General features: G+C 50.8%; 1 protein-coding gene across 1 annotated transcript in view; it reads right to left on the minus strand.

Annotated features, from left to right (window-relative positions):
* The window catches only part of CRHR1 (corticotropin releasing hormone receptor 1), a 39,080-nt gene extending 23,283 nt beyond the window's left edge, over window positions 1–15,797 (minus strand). The window contains exons 1-2 of the mRNA XM_064733660.1: window positions 15,488–15,797; window positions 6,499–6,583 (exon numbers count right to left, since the gene is read on the minus strand). Coding sequence (XP_064589730.1) covers window positions 6,499–6,583; window positions 15,488–15,529 — 127 coding nt within the window. The 5' untranslated portion in view covers window positions 15,530–15,797. The remainder of the gene's footprint in view (window positions 1–6,498; window positions 6,584–15,487) is intronic.
* Window positions 15,798–17,084: the final 1,287 nt, after the last annotated feature.

The raw sequence follows: 17,084 nt of genomic DNA on the forward strand, positions 1-17,084 counted from the left end.
TTAGGGCACTGTTTAGCATGGAAATATGTGTGAGTACTAAAGGCTTCCTTGCATGCTCGATGGCCCATCCATGTCTGCAGGGGGACTGTTCTCCAGGTTCTGCACCCGCGTGCTCCAGCTTCTCAGCTCCATTGGCAGCACAGGTTTGGTCTTTGTAGATTTACAGCATGAAAGGTCAGTGAATTTCCTACCTGCACTCAATTCTCCTAATTTGGCTTCTTCCCACACAGAAACATGGTGTTTGGAGGAGGTAGGAGCAGGCCCTACTTCGAGACAGGGAATGTGGCACAGGGGAAGTCGCTCCAATCCCTTCTCACCCTATTGCCTTTGTGTTGTGCTGCTCTGAAGCATAAAGCTTCTTCTGAAGAAAGAAGTGTCTGTCCAGGGACTTACACTGAGACAACTATATCACAATAACTGTCTCAGGATAACTGTAGCAATATCCCATCTGTTTCAAGAAAACATGCTTCTCCAGCCTGCTCCCACCACTCACAGAGACCTTCAGGATGGCTCTGAGCTAAAGCCACGGAACCGTGTGACACCTGGCAGGGTAAAGCTCTCCACTCCCAGCTAATCTGCCAAGAGATTTTGACCAAATGGAGTATGGAGCATATTTACCCTGGTCCAGCAGTACCAGACGTGTCGCCACAGTGCTCTTGAGTTGGTGCCAGGAGGTCTGAAGTATTATCATACCATCAAGCCATTGCTGGGATGCTCTGGAGAGGAGTAAAGCAAAGCACATAACTGTGCTGGTAAACACATCCTGCTTTACACTGGGCAGAACTGTGCACCAGCACAATGTCCCAGTTTGCTGCCATGCACAGACACTCTGAGGGGTGGAAGGATGAAGCCTCTGTCCCCTTCTACAATGCAAAGGGGCCAGGAGAGATGATGGAAATCTGAACTACAGGCTCATTCCTGTGGCTGGGAGTGATAGGGTTATTTATCTAAGGTGTCTCAAGAGCCTAAGAGCTGAAAGTTGCTAACTCATACCACTACCTGTCCTGAGCTCTTCTTCAACCACAGTTATCTCTGTCCAGCCCTGATGTCCTCTGTGACTGCATTGCTGCTGCTGCCTCGAGCCTCTGGCTCCCTGAGAGTGTCCCCTGTGTCTCTGCTGCAATATTTGCATTTGGCAATCAGGGCTTAATCTCCACATCTAATCAAAATACAACTCACTGTGATGTCTGGTGCATCAACTGCGAAATTGCACAAAAATCTCTTTGTGCCTCCCAGGCAGCTCCACCAGAGTGGTGAAGAAGAAAGACCCATTTCACACCTTATTGCCCCAAAACAGGGGCTGCCTTTGGGGGATGCTTTTACTTCCAGGTGCAGAAGTGCCAGGGAGGGGTGGCTGGGTCGAGCTGCAGAGTCACTCAGATGTTAAATGCTTGAGTAGCACCTTGAGGCATTGAGGGAAATGGCACTGGGGGAGAATTAATATTAACCTGGGGTAGAAATTGGGGTGGTGGAGCTGTTTGCCTTCACTGTGAGCAGGGGGTCGGTGCTCAGGATGGCTGGGAGCAGCTGTGGCTGCCTCAAAGTAGATCCTTGCTTACACTCTGCCTCCAGCACTGCTTTCAATGGCATTGGGGGCTTTTATTTACCTTTGTAAGACTCCAGTCCTTAAAAATCCTCCCAGGCACACACTCCTTGATGTAAAATAATTGCTCAGGCTAATTAAGCATTATGATAGCTATGGGCCGTTGTAATGAATTTTTGACTTGTTGCTATTCACCATCACTGACTGTCCCCTCGGGTCTTTGCTGCTGCTCTGGAGAAAAAGAAATAAAAGGCACCAAACCTAGCTTGTGCTGTTGGTATCTGATGCATCTGCTCAATGCTGTCACTTATGATGATCCATGTACAGATTTACAGCATATATATATATGTGTGTGCGTGTATATACATATATATGTGTGTGTGTGTGCGCGCGTGTGTGTATATGTATATATATGTATATATATGTATGTAATATATATGTTTGTAATATATCTAATGTATATAATGCATATAATGTATAAATTTTGTAATGTATATAATATAGTGGGTTGTGTTTGGGGCTTATCTTGGTCTCCTGACATGAACCACAGAGTGTTTGGAGTTGTTTTATAACTAAGTGTGGCAGGAAGTTCTTTATTCCCTGGGGTTGGCTGGGATCTGGTGGTGGGTGAGTGAAACATCAAAACCCTTCCCTGGCAGTTTTCCCAGCAGAGCCTTCTAGTTTGGCTACAACTGAACAGTCTCTGGCAGTAACTTCACTGCATCCAGTCCAAAGTACAGTTTAACTGCTGTAGTTGCTACTCACACTGGGATGTGCCAGGACACAGTTTCCTACTGGAGAACCTCTTCATTTTCCCTCTTCCACTACAGTAAAATCTATGAATATCAGCGAGTTGCTGTTAGCATCCCTGTTTCCCAGATAATCGAGCAGAATGGCTTTACCGACACCAGTATATGTTTAAATCCTCTAGGATTTTCCATATAAAAGAGAGTTTTGTTTCCCAAAACTACCCAGTGCCATGTCTCTCCCTCAAGTCCCTGCCTAGATTGCATCTTTAACTCTTTCTCAGCTCCTTGTTAATATTTCTGCCTCGGTGGGAGAGATGCCAACAAGACTGAAAAGAGTCACTGATGTGAATTTGACCTTTATGAATTTAAATTCCAGACTCACCCCCAGGGAGTCAGTGAGTGAATGAAAGAGCAGAGGGATGAGGGCTGCTGGAGCAGCGTCAGTGCTTTGGGAGCTGAGCTGGAGTGGGTGGAAAGGCTCTTGGTCAAATTGTCACCTGCTGTGAAAGGTGTTACCAAACTTATCTGATAGTGCCTGTGAAGGATATGTTCTCATCACTCACTGCTTCTTAGCCTAAGGATTTTGCTCTATCTGGAACAATTAGATTTGCCTTATTTAATGCAAAGCTACACTCCCTTCCCCCCTTGAAAAAAACTTCAGTTAAAAACCCACAGACATTTCTTTTTTTCTGCTTAGCTTTGGTGTCATTTTTCTTTGCTTTAGGTGAACTGGCATGAAATGTTTCTTTCCTGACAAGGAATTTTCTGTGCTCCCCTCTCTCTCCTGAGCACACACACAGGATTGAGGATAAGAATTCATCATGATAACAAGATTAAAGGAGTGGATCGTACAGTCAGGACCAGAGGGGGATGAGAGCAATTGGGTGGCAACTCCTTGGGCTGATCCAGGCTTGAGAGCTACGAATGGCAAAACAACCCTTTGAGAGTGCTCTGAGCTTGTTCTGCTTGAGTGCTTTCTGCTGAGCTGCTTTGGAAAAGCCTCATTGTTAATTAAGAAGAGGCTTTCCCATCTTCTCAAATTGTCCTTTCCCTCCCCAGGGAAGCAGTCCTGAAGCTATAGGAAATGCTTTGCCCCAGTGGATGAAATGACTTTGCCCCTCCCTGATGGACTTCATGACAGGCCGAGAAGCAGCTGCACACAGACCGTGAGGAGTTGAAATCATCAGCCAGAGAAATCCATGGTCTGAGTCAGTCCATGGACTGGGAGCCTTTGGGACAGCACCTGTCCACATCAGACAAGGGATGCTGATCCTCACTGTGCTCCTTTTCAAGCCTAATCTGAGACTTTCATGGCTTGCAGATGTTTGGGGGTGCAGCTGACCTGACTTCCTGAATGCACCACACTGACCTCAAGTCCAGCCTGATATTCCTTCTTCACTGCAGCTGTGGGAGGCAGCTTTCTGATGGAGCATTCAGCTGTGCCCCTGTGTCCGAGTCCCAGCCAAAATCAGGGGCTCAGTGACAGGAATTTTTGATGGATACCTAGACTGTCAAGTTGGAGCATCGCACTGAGCCTGAATTCCCAGGGATATTACCCTGCACTGGGGGCTTGAAGGAAGATGGGTAAAACTATGGTGATAAGATGTCAGTGCAAAGGGGCCCCCAGCCATGTAATAATTAGCATAGACTCCATGCATTTACAGAAGGCTGATCAATTATTCTTTATTAAGAAACCCATTGCTTTTTTATACCCTAGTTCTCTACAGATGGACCTAATTGGTCCTTCAATCTAAACACCATCACCATTGGCTAATTAAGAAACCACCCTTTGGTGAAGAAATGGCCACAACACATTCCACATGTTCACAACACCAGGTGCAGCAAGTGAAGATAAGAATTGTTTCTCATCATTTTCTCTGATCTTCTCACAGCCTTTCCCAGAATGATGCCTGTTTTTCTCTGTGGCCAGAGAGCTGCTGCCACAATAAGAGGGCAGGACAGGAGAGCTCTGTGAGGCTCAGGTGCTCCATGCCCTGGAATGACAGTTTGCACCACCTGCACCCCCTGAGCCTGGACAGAACAATCCTATGGGCTCCCCCTCCACACCACTGCTGTGGCAGAGATTTTCCAGCTCAGTGCACATGCTGGAGAGTGCTGGCACCCTGGTGACATCACTGTCCAGCTATATATCATCTTTAAAATGGAGAGATTAAGGGACTGGTGACCCAGGAGAGGAGGAGAGCCCATGGTGGGCTGTGTTTTGGAGGAGGGATGCTGCACACAGGCATGAGGCTGTGTACCTGTCCATGCATCCAGCAGATCCCCTGATGAGCCACGTGCTGGGGGACTGCTGGGCTTGTGTTATCAGCATGTGTCATTTCCCAAGGGTTGTGAAGACATTAACAAATTAAGTCTCAGGGCCCTGCTGCAATTCTCATTAGCATCATCGTAACAACTCTTCATGTTAAATAGCTCAAATCAAAGTTTCCAGTTTAGTAAATATCCCTCCATAGGAATCACTGTCTCCATCACGCAGGGCTTAAATGGACCCCAAGGACCAGGACTGGTGCTGAATTCCACTTCCCAGGCAGACATAAGACAATTAGTTTCACTTCTGCCTCTTGTTCTAAGTCCCCTCCTCCAGCTGGAAATGGCTCTCACATATGCCAGCCCCATCCAAATGAGTTGCTCAGGAATTGCAGGTTGCCTGTGTAGAAACAATGGACAATTTGCACATCTGACGCCTCATGTTCTCCCCCCTGACAGGGGACATGGACACTGAGGTGCACTAAATCCTTCTTGTAATCATGTGGATAAATCCCCACTGAGCAAAGTCCAATCCTTGCAGAAAGCAGCACTCAGTGCTTGAGGATGGTGGTGATTCCAGGGCAATCAATCAGCAAACCACAGCAGAAATTCTCCCCCCTTTCTGACCTCTCCCTTGGGCTTGGGAGGTTTCAGCAGTGGGTGGGAAAGGCCATGAGCTGGGCATGAGGATTCTCTGGGACCTGCCTGCTGCCCTGGGTCAGGATTTATCACAGCTAAACTCGGCCAAGGACAGGCCCTCGCTGAGCAGAGTGATGAAACCTTCAAGGGAGCAAAGCACATGAGTGACAACTAAGTTTCTTCTCTGACCAGACATCCAATCATTGCCATTCCACAGGCAGCTTTTGCTGTTCCCTGGCTTTCCCTGGCTTTCTGCCTCCACCTCGTGGGCTTGGGAAGCTTCTTGCAGGGCAAGGTAGCCTGGATTTGGTCAGACACTGGATCAGCTGGTGCCAAGATGGGATTTGTTAAAAAGGAGCTGTTAATGCTGCTATTAATAGGTAGTGAGCAGCCATCCTTCAGCTCTGGGTCCCCATGGCCATCCCTCAGTGCCCAGTCCTGTGGCCGTCCATCACCCTGACAGAGAGTTCCTTGGTGCCTGCTCTGATTCTCATTCAGTCATGGAAAATCAACACTGCAGCATCCGAGAGCTGGGGAGAACTTTTCTCCTTGTCCCTGTGAGCTCCACTTCTTCTCACCCTTCTCCTCCCCCAAAACTTGTCACTGAACCAGACCTGTCACTGCTGAGGTGACATCCAAGTCACATCCTGAATATAGGCTAAAAGCCAGTTTTGGCACAAGCTCTGACCTGATTGGATCAAACCCATGTACAATGTTGAGTAGCAGTGGGCTGTCCATGACCCTGCTGCTCCCACCCATCAGGGCTGAGCCAGCCCTGGCCATAGCTGTGTCCCCAGAGGCTCTTTGTGACTGTTGGCCTCCCAAAGTGCTCAATGACACCTGTGTAGGAGTGCTGGGGGGCAAAATTTGGCTGAGCCCAGAGCCATGGTGGCCACACTGCACTGGTGGCGTGGTCTCCACAAAAAGTCAAAACCTCCAGTCATCATCCCTGGGCAGAGGGATGGTAGAGGAAGGTGGACATAGGGGCCAAAGTCCTGGCGTCCCTGGGCATGGCATAGAACAGGCAGCCAGCCCTGATGTCTCTTTTTCCATCTCTGCCTCTGCCCAACAGACATTTCTCTGTTTTCATCTCCTGAGATCTGCACCTTCTACTTGCCACTACTGTCACTCTGCAAGGAGGCTGCAGCAGCACCAGCAGAGGGTTGTGATGCAGCATCTGCACGTCCCACCTCCCCACAAAGGATCCATGCAGCAGCAGATGAGCCCAGAGACAGCCCTGACACCCTCCTGCAAGCACTGGCTCCCCGGGGTGGCTCAGCTGGGCTGGGGGACACTCACCAGTGAGGTTGGTGGCGGGCGGCAGGCTCTCGCAGTACTGCTCCTGGATGGAGGCTGCGACCGGGCTGTCCCACAGCAGAAACGCCTGCATGGACAGAGCAGACAGGCTGGGGTTATCTGTGCAATATGCTGGTTCCCCTTCCCCAAATGTCCCCTTGGGTCAGACCTGAGCTTGCCCATGTCTGGGTGGGTACCACCCCAAAAGCTTGCATGATGGACATGCACCATTTACAGGATGGCATCCTGGGGGAACTGTGCTTATCTCAGCTGAAGGCTGGGGGACAGCTCTCTGTTTCCCACCCAGTTGTCACAGACATCTTTTGTGAAAAGTCCTTTCTTTGGGATTTTTTCCTCTTCTGAGAAGCTGAGGCCCCAGAAAAAGAATGTAAACAATGGTTATCTGCTGCTGTGGAATGCAACAGGTGCACCTGTGATTGGCCCATGTTGGATGTTTACAATTAAGGGCCAATCAAAGACCGAGCTCTCTCTGGGACAGAATCAGAGAGAGCTCCTTTGTTCATTCATTCTTTTTCTATTCTTAGCTTAGCAGCTTCTGAGACTTTTCTCTCTATTCCTTTTAGTATAGCCTTAATGTAATATATGTCATAAAATAATAAATCAAGCCTTCTGATCATGGAGTCAAGATTGTCACCTCTCTCTTCATTCTGCAACCCTTGCAAGCCCAGCAACACCCAGTGATCCTCTCCTGCCTGGAATACCCCCCTCAGCAAACCCTTCTGCAGCTCCTGCTGAATCATGGAACCTCTGCTATTTATCATTTTAATCAACACTTTTGGGTTTACCATCTTTCAATCCTGAGAGCAGACAGGGGAAACATGATGAGCCTGACACCACGCTTGGATTTTCAATCCCTTACTGAAATCACAGCCTTGTAAGCTGTCAGTGGGAAGATATTCATATACATCCTTAAGGAGATCTGATCCACACACAACCAGTATTTTTTTTAGGAGAATTGTCAAGCAAACACCAACATTCCCATTGAGTTGAAAAGCACTGACCACTACTACCCAGCTCTGCAAAAACTCTGCACAAGGAGCTATTTCGGAAAAATGATTATTGAATTATTGTGACTTTGCAGGAGTTTGGGGAAACTAAAAGTGAGAAAGGTAATAGCCAGAGTGAAGGGATTGCAGAGATGGCAGAGGGATGGTGCTGTTGGTCTCACAACTCACCACAGTGCCAGGTAAGGGGAGGAGGGGACCTGATATTTTGCAGAAAAGGGTGACACAGGCTCATCCCCTCTCTAATGGTGGATGAGACTCAACTCCACTTCTTTCACCTTCAGCGAGTGACCAAACCCCCAGGAGAAAAGTCACTGATTAAATGACAGAGCTGCACCCCCCCAAAAGACATCAAACACAGATCCCTTGGGGAACAACCCTGAGTGTTCCTGAAGGCAGGAAGGGCTCTACCTCCCCTGCTTGCAGGAAAGCTCCCAGCTCCTCGGGGGCAACCACCTCTGCCTTCCCCATCAGCCAGGCTGATTCCTAGTGCCTGACCCCCTTCCTGAGTGCCATTTACCTTCCAAACTGCTCTGAACACGGAGAAGACATTCCTCCTCTTGTCCTTGAGCCATAGAAACACTGTCTGCCCTTGCTGGCATACCCAGCCATCCTCGTGCCTTACCAAGGCATTAACAGGATTTATTCAGACACAGAGACAAGCTCAGCACCCACTTGCTCTTTTCCAAACAACTGTTTACTGCCTTGGGAAGCTGGTTTTGACAGCAAGAAAGATGTCAGGCAGACGTATAAATGGAGCAGAGAATAGCTGCCTTGTGTGACTGCTCCAGATGGCACAGAGGATCCGGTAGCTCAACCCTGCCCTGGTGTGAGAGCTGTTTGGAGCTCCTGGGTGCTGGTCCTGCAGGAGCCCAGCACCTCCTGAGTCTCCTTTCAGAACCTGAGACCACACAAACTCCAGACAGGGAGGAATCAAGGTGTAGGGAGTCTTCTCCCCTCTGTGTTGATGCCCACAGCTGGTGCCCACCACACCTGGTGGCTCTTGGCATTGGCAGGTGGGACAGAAAGGTTCTACCCAAAAGATGCCTGAGTTTGTCTATCTGAATAGGCTTTCAAGTGTTAATTGGATGTGTTTCTCCTAATCCCAGCCTGCTCCAGCCTGGTAGTGCCCATTTTCCTTCCAGACACAGGGAGAGGTCTTGGCACTGAGCAGCACATGGACCAAGCCACAGCCAGAGAGGGGTGTGGATGGAGCAGTAACACTGGCTCTTTGCAGGCTTTGTAAATGAGCTGAAACAGCTGCAGAAGGAAAAAAGAAAGGAAAAAAACGATCCCCAAAACAGAACTAATACTAAGAGTTTTTTACCAGGCTCTGAGTCTTGTCTTACTGCAGTGTGGCCAAAGCTCTTGACAGAGGCAGAGTTTTGCCCCACTCCTGTCAGCACTTTGAGGGGAATAAGCAGGGGTGGTGGCAGATGCAGGGAGATTTGCCCCAGTGAAAAAAATTCTTATTGCTGGTTGCTGTCTTACCTGTTTTGCTCTTTGTGGGCTAGTGCAACCCTCCCTGTGCTTTTTCAGAGAGAACAGGTCAGAGCTCTGTCCTTGAGGAGCTGCTCGTGCCAGAGCATTGCTGCTCTGTAAGATGCCACATGGTGCCCAGCAGGGCCCAGCCTGGCCGGGCTGCAGCCAAGCTCACCTCAAGAGCCCCGACACGGCAGTGGGTCGTGCTTGGGCCAGAGAAGGGCTGTGTTCCTCCACCCTCCTGACCCTACCTTCACACAGCCATGGCAGATCCTGCTCTGCAGGCAGGAACACTCTGTGACCTCCCTCAGCCTGCCAAAATCCTGGGGAGCCTCAGCTGAGCTCTCAGCTGTCCGGGAAGGAAGGCAATCTGCTCCTCTGGAAGCAGCCGCTTTGCACAGAGCTCACAGTTCGCCAGGGGAGCTGCTCCCACAGGGATGGATGATGGTTCTGCCAGGAGCTGCATGGACCCCGTGGGTGCCAGCAGCTTCTTCTCCATCAGGAGCCACCACTGTCTCCCCTGGTGTTGCCTTAGCATCCGCCCAGCTCCCTTCCAGGCTCTGTAACATCTGTGTTTTATACACAGACGTGTGTCACAGCGTTGCAGGATGAAGAGAGAGACGAGAATGTTGACCTCGTGTTCAGAAGGCTTGATTTATTATCTTATGATATATATTACATTAAGACTATACTAAAAAGAATAGAGAGAAAGTTCTCAGAATGCTAGCTAAGATAAGAATAGAAAAGGAATGAATAACAAAGGTCTGGGTCTCAACAGAGAGACTCAGCTCTGCTGTGAGTGGTCAGTAAATCCAAACATCCACCTGAAACCAATCACGGATCCACCTGTTACATTCCACATCAGCAGATAACCATTGTTTACATTTTGTTGCTGAGGCCACAGCTTCTCAGAAGGGAGAAAAATCCTAAAGAAAGGATTTTAATGAAAAGATGTCTGTGACAGACGTGGTTCTGGTTTAGTATTGGACCTCACGGAGCACCAGCTCCTTCCTTTCATCCCCACATTTTCTGTAGCATGAACAGCCCCCCCAGTCCTCACTGTACAGCTCAGACACAAAACCCTGACACTGCTCCCGTGTTTCCTGCATCCCACACAGAGCAAACATCTGCTGTGGTTGGTGTCCCACCACCCACCGTGCCAGGGCTGTCCCAGAGGGGAAACTGAGGCACTGAGGACCACCTGCCTCAGGTCACTCAAGCTGTGGAGCATCATGTGGGACAGATTTCTCCAATCTGGACACACCAACCATGTCCTGGTGCCCCCAGGGCTCCAAAAAAACCCCAGCTGTTCCTGTGCCTGTGACGATGGCAGGTCCCCTGGGCCAGGAGATGCAGCACTGTGGACTAGGACAGTGTCAGCTCATCAGCACTGGGAGTCTGGCTGTTGCTGTGGGGGTGAGCAGCACAATCACACACACATGGTGTCAGTCTCTGTGACCTGCCACTGACCTGGCAGAAAAATTCAATTAATAACAATTAGGAATTAATGTCCCCTTGTGGTGCTTTTGCTCTCCAAAGCAATCCACGGACACTAATTAATACATTCACATCCAACTGCAATATCACCCCCTGCACTGTGCTACCCAGAGACAAGCGTGTGTGTCATTGTCGTCCCTCCCCACCACTATAGTGTTGCCTCAGAAAAGAGGGGATGTGCATGGCAGGAAGGGCTGACAGCTCTGAGCATGAGATAGATGCCTTGTAGCCTAATTAGCAATCTAGGAGGTCCAGTGCCGAGGGGCTTAATTGGAGAGCAGAGCGATTAGCAGGATTGATGCCTGGCATGCAGCCGTGGGAGACAGGGGCTTTGCACAGAGCTGGGCAGGGCAGTGGGAGCAGTGGACAGTGGTGGCCACCGTGATCTTCCTGGGAGGGGGGCCAACTCCATCCACTCTGGAGTTGTCCTTGTGTCCTTGCTGTAGGGACCTCTCTGACCCATCAGTGCTGCTCCCTGGCTTGGCTGGGCTTGCTGCCCACTACAACACTTGATGTGGAAGAGGAAAGACCTCCTGGAACACATGGGCAGGGAAGGGCTGAGCAGCTGCTGCCCTGGACCTTTGCTGAGGCTCCCCGGAGCATTAGGCTGGGATGGAGCCTGTTCTTGGCTCTGAGCCTGCAGCAAAAGGTGCCAGACGTTGGTTGTTAAATACAGTGATGTTAACAGAGCTGGATGCCAACTTCGGGTGGCAGAGCAGCATCAGTGGTGTGGGGAGGGAGCGGCATGTCCTGCCAGGACCGCAGCTGGAGGCTGAAGGTGGCCTGCAACAACCTGAAAGACTGAAAGAGCTGCCCCTCAAATGTGCCTGGAGGTGCCTCCAACCCCCCCATGTCTCCTGCCTTCACTGCAAGGGATCTCTTTGCCTTTGTCTCCTCTGGCTTCCAGGCACTGTTTTCTGCATCTGGGGAGCTCCTTACCTGCTCCACCTTGAGGGCTTTTGCTTGGAAGTATTTTGCTTGGAAACATTTGGAACAGTTTCCAAATGAAACCTCCAAGCAGCATCTGGTCCATGAAGAACCCTCTTTACCCCTCTTAGACCTGGCAGAAACCTGCTTTGCCAGCCATGACCTCAGGGCTCCTCCAAGCCCCTTCACTGCCCTACCAAGCCCCCACTGCTCCTTCATTTCTCTTCCAAAGCCCATCCCCAGCCCTGCCATCATCGAGACATCAAGGCAAAGCTCAGGCAATGGAACAAGGCTCAAAGCAAGACTCGTGTGGGGATTTTCCATGGCTGGTGTTACTCAGGGGGAGAGCAGACAGTGAGAACATCTCCCTGCTCCATCTGGCATTAAAAGCTGCGAGTTTATTAATTAATCTGTATTAGAGGGCCAGTCCCTGTGGTGTGTAAACAGGAGCTTTGGTGAGTGTTTTCTTTGGGTTCAAAAACTGTTCTCACAGACAAACAGTTTATCCTGTTTGGAGTCTCTCTCCAAGTGTGCTGGATGCAGATCCTAACAAAAGAATATCAATCAGGGCTAAATGAATGCCCTGTAAAAACTGATTTATGAGCAATTAAAGGTTTTCCTGGATTAAGCTCAGGTCTCCCTCGCATGCCATAAATAATTCTGATTTTATTTATCTGTCAAGAGAGACATGAATTTTTGGGGACAGGTGAAAAAATGACTAATGGCATTTGGGTGTTGGAAGCTAAAGGCATCATCAAGCTGGGGAAGGGCACGCAATCCATGCAGCTCCTATGGGATATGGATTTGCAGGGGCAAAGGCTGCTGAGGAAGATTGGAGTGATGGACACAAGCCTGGGGAGGGCTGTTTTTCTAAAGCAATTTTATTAAACTGTCCTACAGATTGTACATGTTGAACTCCTGTGAATTGACAGATATTTTCAGTTTGGGATTGGACATTTTTCCTTCCAGTTCTGTCCCAACACCCTCATCTTGACTGCTCCAAACCTCCTCCTTCACCCATCACCTTTTTAGGGTTGAACATCCACAGTTAAATTTCCCATAATTTTTTTTTCTGGTTTATTCACATTCACAGCTCAGGAAAGCTTGGCCACACCAAAGCTGCATCTGCCACTGCTTTTCCACGGTGGATAGTGCAGATTTCAGGGTGGAAGAGGGACTATGATCTGCAAAATACCAACACAGTTTGCCCTTGGCCATTGGAATGGAGGCGACTGCTCCTAGGAGGGTGACTTTAGATAAAGCAGAGAAGGAGGGTCTCCTCATAGCTCAGAATACAGTTAGGGAAAAAAGGAAAAACAACAGATGGGCCCTGGGTATGTTATTCCATCTTCAGAAAGAGCCACCCTCTCCTGAGTGACAGCTCTGAGTATCGGACAATGGCTCCTGGGCTCTGCTTGGTGGGGGAACTCCGGGGTTTGGGGGTTGATTTGGGCTTTCTCTGGGTTCAAGAACTGTTCTCACAGACAAAGCCATGGATGCAGCCTCTCTAAACACTGCAGACTCAATTGCAGCTTGAGCTTGTCACTCACAGTGAACTTCTAGGCTAACCCTGTGCAGGATTTTGGGTGAGCAGAGCTGGATTTCAGGGCAGGGTTGAGCTGGTGATGCAGGATATTGTGATTGTATTCCTATATATCCTATGGTGACAGTGCAGCTATTCTGGGAACAGGCTGTGCCTTTTCCATTCACTTCTTTGCTGGAGATATGAAACCACAGGGATGATTTCATACACACTGAATCAAGCCCAGCTTTTAAGGAAAGCGAGGACTGGAAGAGATCCCCAGGGTCAGCACGTCCTGCAACTGCAGCTCTGCATCTTATGCAAGGATTCGAGTATGGAAGGGGCAGGGGCTGCCTTTTGGGCTTATTGCTGCTGGAGGTGGTCAAGTGAGAGGAGAGGGGAAGGAAACTATCACACCCTCATCATCAATCCCTGATTTTTCATAAAATGCTTTTGCAGTTTTACAAGCCCTAGAAATATAACTGGCTCCTGACAGAGCTGCAGGTGGACTGGTTTAGTTTTAATCACATTTTTTAGTTTGTTTTAATGACTTGCAGGGTGCTAGGGAGCACTTGGCAGCAAGTTTGGCTGCCTGTCTCCTAGTTTGTCTGTCCGACCTCCTGAGGCATGTCTGTTCAGTAAAGCAACATGAGCAAACCCATGCTGAAGTGGAGGTGCAAGCCAGGTGCATGGGGAACACCTAAACTGTGCCAACCCAGAATCTGCAGGGGAGGTTTGTCCCTGCTGAGCTCTGGGCTGGAGCTGGGCTGCTGCAGGTCTCTGCCCTCACAGGCAGGATGCTGCTGCATCCAGGTACACCTGTTTGCAGGGATGCACTCACAGCTGGAGTTTCATGGTCCTTTAGCCCATGCTGCCCCCAGGAGAGGGCTGGGACTCTTCTGGAAAAGTATCTGAGTTTTGAATGCATATGTTTATAAGGAAAAATGGACAGCTTGACTGCAAAGGGGGGGATGGTTGTAGATTGGCTGTTTCTTTTTGAAGCCAGCTGGGAGAGGCTTCTCTTTGTCTGGTCTGGTTTTTGTGACCCCCCCACTCCTGGTCCCAGCCCCAGCACAGGGGTGGTCTTGTCTCAAACTCTGGAAGGTTTGTGAGGACTTGTTGCTCCACCTTCACAAGGAGAATATCCTTGGGGAACACCTGGGGATGGCACGAGAGTCCCCTGAGCCTAAGGAGCTTTGACAGAGGATGGGAGCTGTGTCTCACACCTTTGGGCATCTTTTGGACCACTTTTTGCTGACTGAGGGTATTAGGAGCTGTCATGCTCAGTGGCTGTACCACCAGGACATGACCCAGTACTGCACTGGGTCTGTGCTGTAGAAGGACCTGGGCTGGGGGAAAAGATCCTGCCCTGTCTCATCTTTATTTCTTATATCAGAGCCAAAGAAAGCCTGAACCAGGGGATGTAACAGCAAGAGAGCTCCCATAAATCCTATCAATCAGGCTTAGTGGGTTGCAGCAATAAGAGAGAGCAGCTGCTCAGAAGAAGAGTTTTTAGAAGCAATACCAACTAGGCAGGGGGTATCTTGGTGCACATCAGCTCTTCTCATCATTTAGTGAGAACTTTCCTGGACCAGAGGAGCAGCAGATGTGTGAGGTGCACAGTGGGGTGCACAGTGGGGCGCATGACCCGCAGGGTACGAGCCATAGTGGTGCCAGTGGGGAGGGCTCTCCCTCTGCTTTACCTGCTGTTTTAACTCTGCAGTCCCAGCTGGGCCACTGAGACACCATTCTGCAGCCAGCCAGGCAGATTTGCTCTTTTACCCCTCCCTGACACAGAGGTTGTATCAAAAACCTGATCATTTTGTTTAACTGCCACTATAAGCTTGTTCAAATAAAATTCAAGATTTCACTGGAAATCCCTTCATCTCATTTGCCCAGAGTTTGGGATTCAAACAAGCTTTGGGCTGTTTCCCTCCTTGATGAGCCCTCAAGGAGAAGGAATATTGCTTCTGACAAAGCATTTGCATATTGTGCAGAGCTGCAAAATTAGCAGTGGCTACAGTTCCACAGCGAGCAAATTAGAGAGAAAGTCTTGTGCTTTGCAGGTGCAGGGTGGTAAAAGAGAGGGTTCCTTACAAAATTAATTATGGGAGGTATGGCTGGACTCTGTATTTGCATTGTCCACATCCATCACACCCCCAGAGTGGCCACCCCCTCCCAGCAGCCTGGGGAACTGGTGGCAGCTGGTTTCACTGGGAGGTGCAAGGCTGGGAGTTACTGGGAGCCCTGGGCTGAGCTCAGGAGGACCTGGCTGCAATTTCCCCCCTTTAAATGATCCTTTCACTCACTTCAGCCCCCCTCCCCGATAGTTTCTGAGCATCACGAGCTCTTGCCAAGCCCCAGTGCCTTGACTGGAGGAATTCTCCCGAGGGCCCTTTGTGTTGCGGTTTCTCTTTTTACTTTTCCCTTCAAAGAAATTGAAAAGTCACTGCGGAGAACGCGGGCGATGCACGGCGCAGGGGTGATGGGGAGGGGGCAGAAGGGCCCTTATGGGAGAAGAGGACTTAAAGCATCTTACCTGCAGGAGGAGGAGGAGGGCAAGACGCAGGCTGGGCACCATCCTCAGCTGCCCCTGCGCCCAGCTCCGCGGGGCATGGCTGGCAGCGTCCCCGCTCCTGCTGGGCTGCTTCTGCCGTCGGGGCGAGAATCCTCCGGGCTTGCAGCGAAAGAGCCTGGCGGGTCCCCGCGGGGCTGCGCAGAGGCTGCGGCTCCTTCTGCGTCCCGCTCCTGCCTTTTATAACCTCCCCGGAGCCGGTGCTCCGGCTGCCCACCTTCCAGCTCGCCCGGCGATGGGCTGCATCCCTCCTCGCCAGCCTCCCACTCCCCCTTCCCTCCCTCCTCCTCTCCCTCCTCCCCTTTTCCTTTCTCCACCTCCCTGGTGCCTTCCAACTCGGTTTGATTTTTCCCCCTTTCTCCTTCCCTCGCTCAGCATCCTCAGCAGCAGAAACTTCCCACCGGCCCAGGGACCGCCCTCGCGGCTCTCCCGGGGGGTTTTTCCTCTCCACCCCTCTCACTCCCATCGTGCAGACGCTGTGGGGTCTCTCCTGCGGAGCCTGGGGGCTTCCCTTGTGTCCGCAAAGGGTTTGGGGCTGCAGCGTGCCGGGGATGAAGATGAGGATGGGTGGGCGTTGTGCATTCGGGGATCTCGCTCCAGGGCTGTATCGCAGGAACTGGGACAAGTTTCCCAGTTTCCCCCAGGTTTCCCCCGTCAGCTCTTGCAGCCCCTTTGCAAAACGGATAGTGAACACGAAGGGAGGGCAGAGGCCTTTTTCTCCTCCACAGGGATGGGGTGGAAGGGGTTTCAGCCCTGCCTTGTGAGGGAAATGCTCCCGAGGGAAGGACGGGGATATGGGGCAGGTGGATGCAGGTCTTTAACACAGCAGGGCTGTGCGGGGGTGTTTGACCACAAGGGCGGACCCGGAGGAGCTGGGGGTGCTTCTGGCACCGCGCTCTGTCCCGCAGGCTGGGAGGGGCAGAGGTGATGGGGCAGGAGCAGGGGGGCTTAACTGGTAGAGAAGGGGGAGGATAAGTGTCCTGGGGAGGGTGGGGGACAGTGATGTGGGATAGCCTCGATGATGCTCCTGAGGTCTTGGACATTTCCCTTCTCCCCCAGCATAACCCTTAGGCTTTAAAGGGTCTCCTGTCATATCTCTGTGTCTCAGCTCCTGCAGTCCCCTGGCAGCCATCCCCTGGGGAGGGATTCCCCACACCCCTGTCTCTTAGGGTTGCCATGGTCAGGATTGGGTCCATCCCTGAGTTGGAAGAGTTTCTGGCTGGGTGAAACCTGCTCCCCCATGCCAGGGCAGTTTCAGAACATGCCTTCTGTACTCACTGAGGTTTGGGGGCTGCCCCAGCTGTGGGTGCTGTGCCTGTCCAGGTAGTGAGTCAAGCTCCATCAGCCTGAGGTGAGCCAGGGCAGACAGCCAGACAACACACTGTACTTCCTTCTTTTCTTGAGGAAATAGGGATCAATGAGGTCTACTGCTGGGAGGGGGTGCTGGAAAACATGGGACCACCATCCAGGGGTGGAATATTTCCCTTAGGTGCTGATGGTTCATCCACCACCAGCCTCTCACAGGGTGCTGGATCATGCTCCCAGTGGCAGCCTCTGCCTC

Source organism: Zonotrichia leucophrys, chromosome 27 (assembly GCF_028769735.1).
Source record: "Zonotrichia leucophrys gambelii isolate GWCS_2022_RI chromosome 27, RI_Zleu_2.0, whole genome shotgun sequence".
NCBI classification, from domain to species: domain Eukaryota; kingdom Metazoa; phylum Chordata; class Aves; order Passeriformes; family Passerellidae; genus Zonotrichia; species Zonotrichia leucophrys.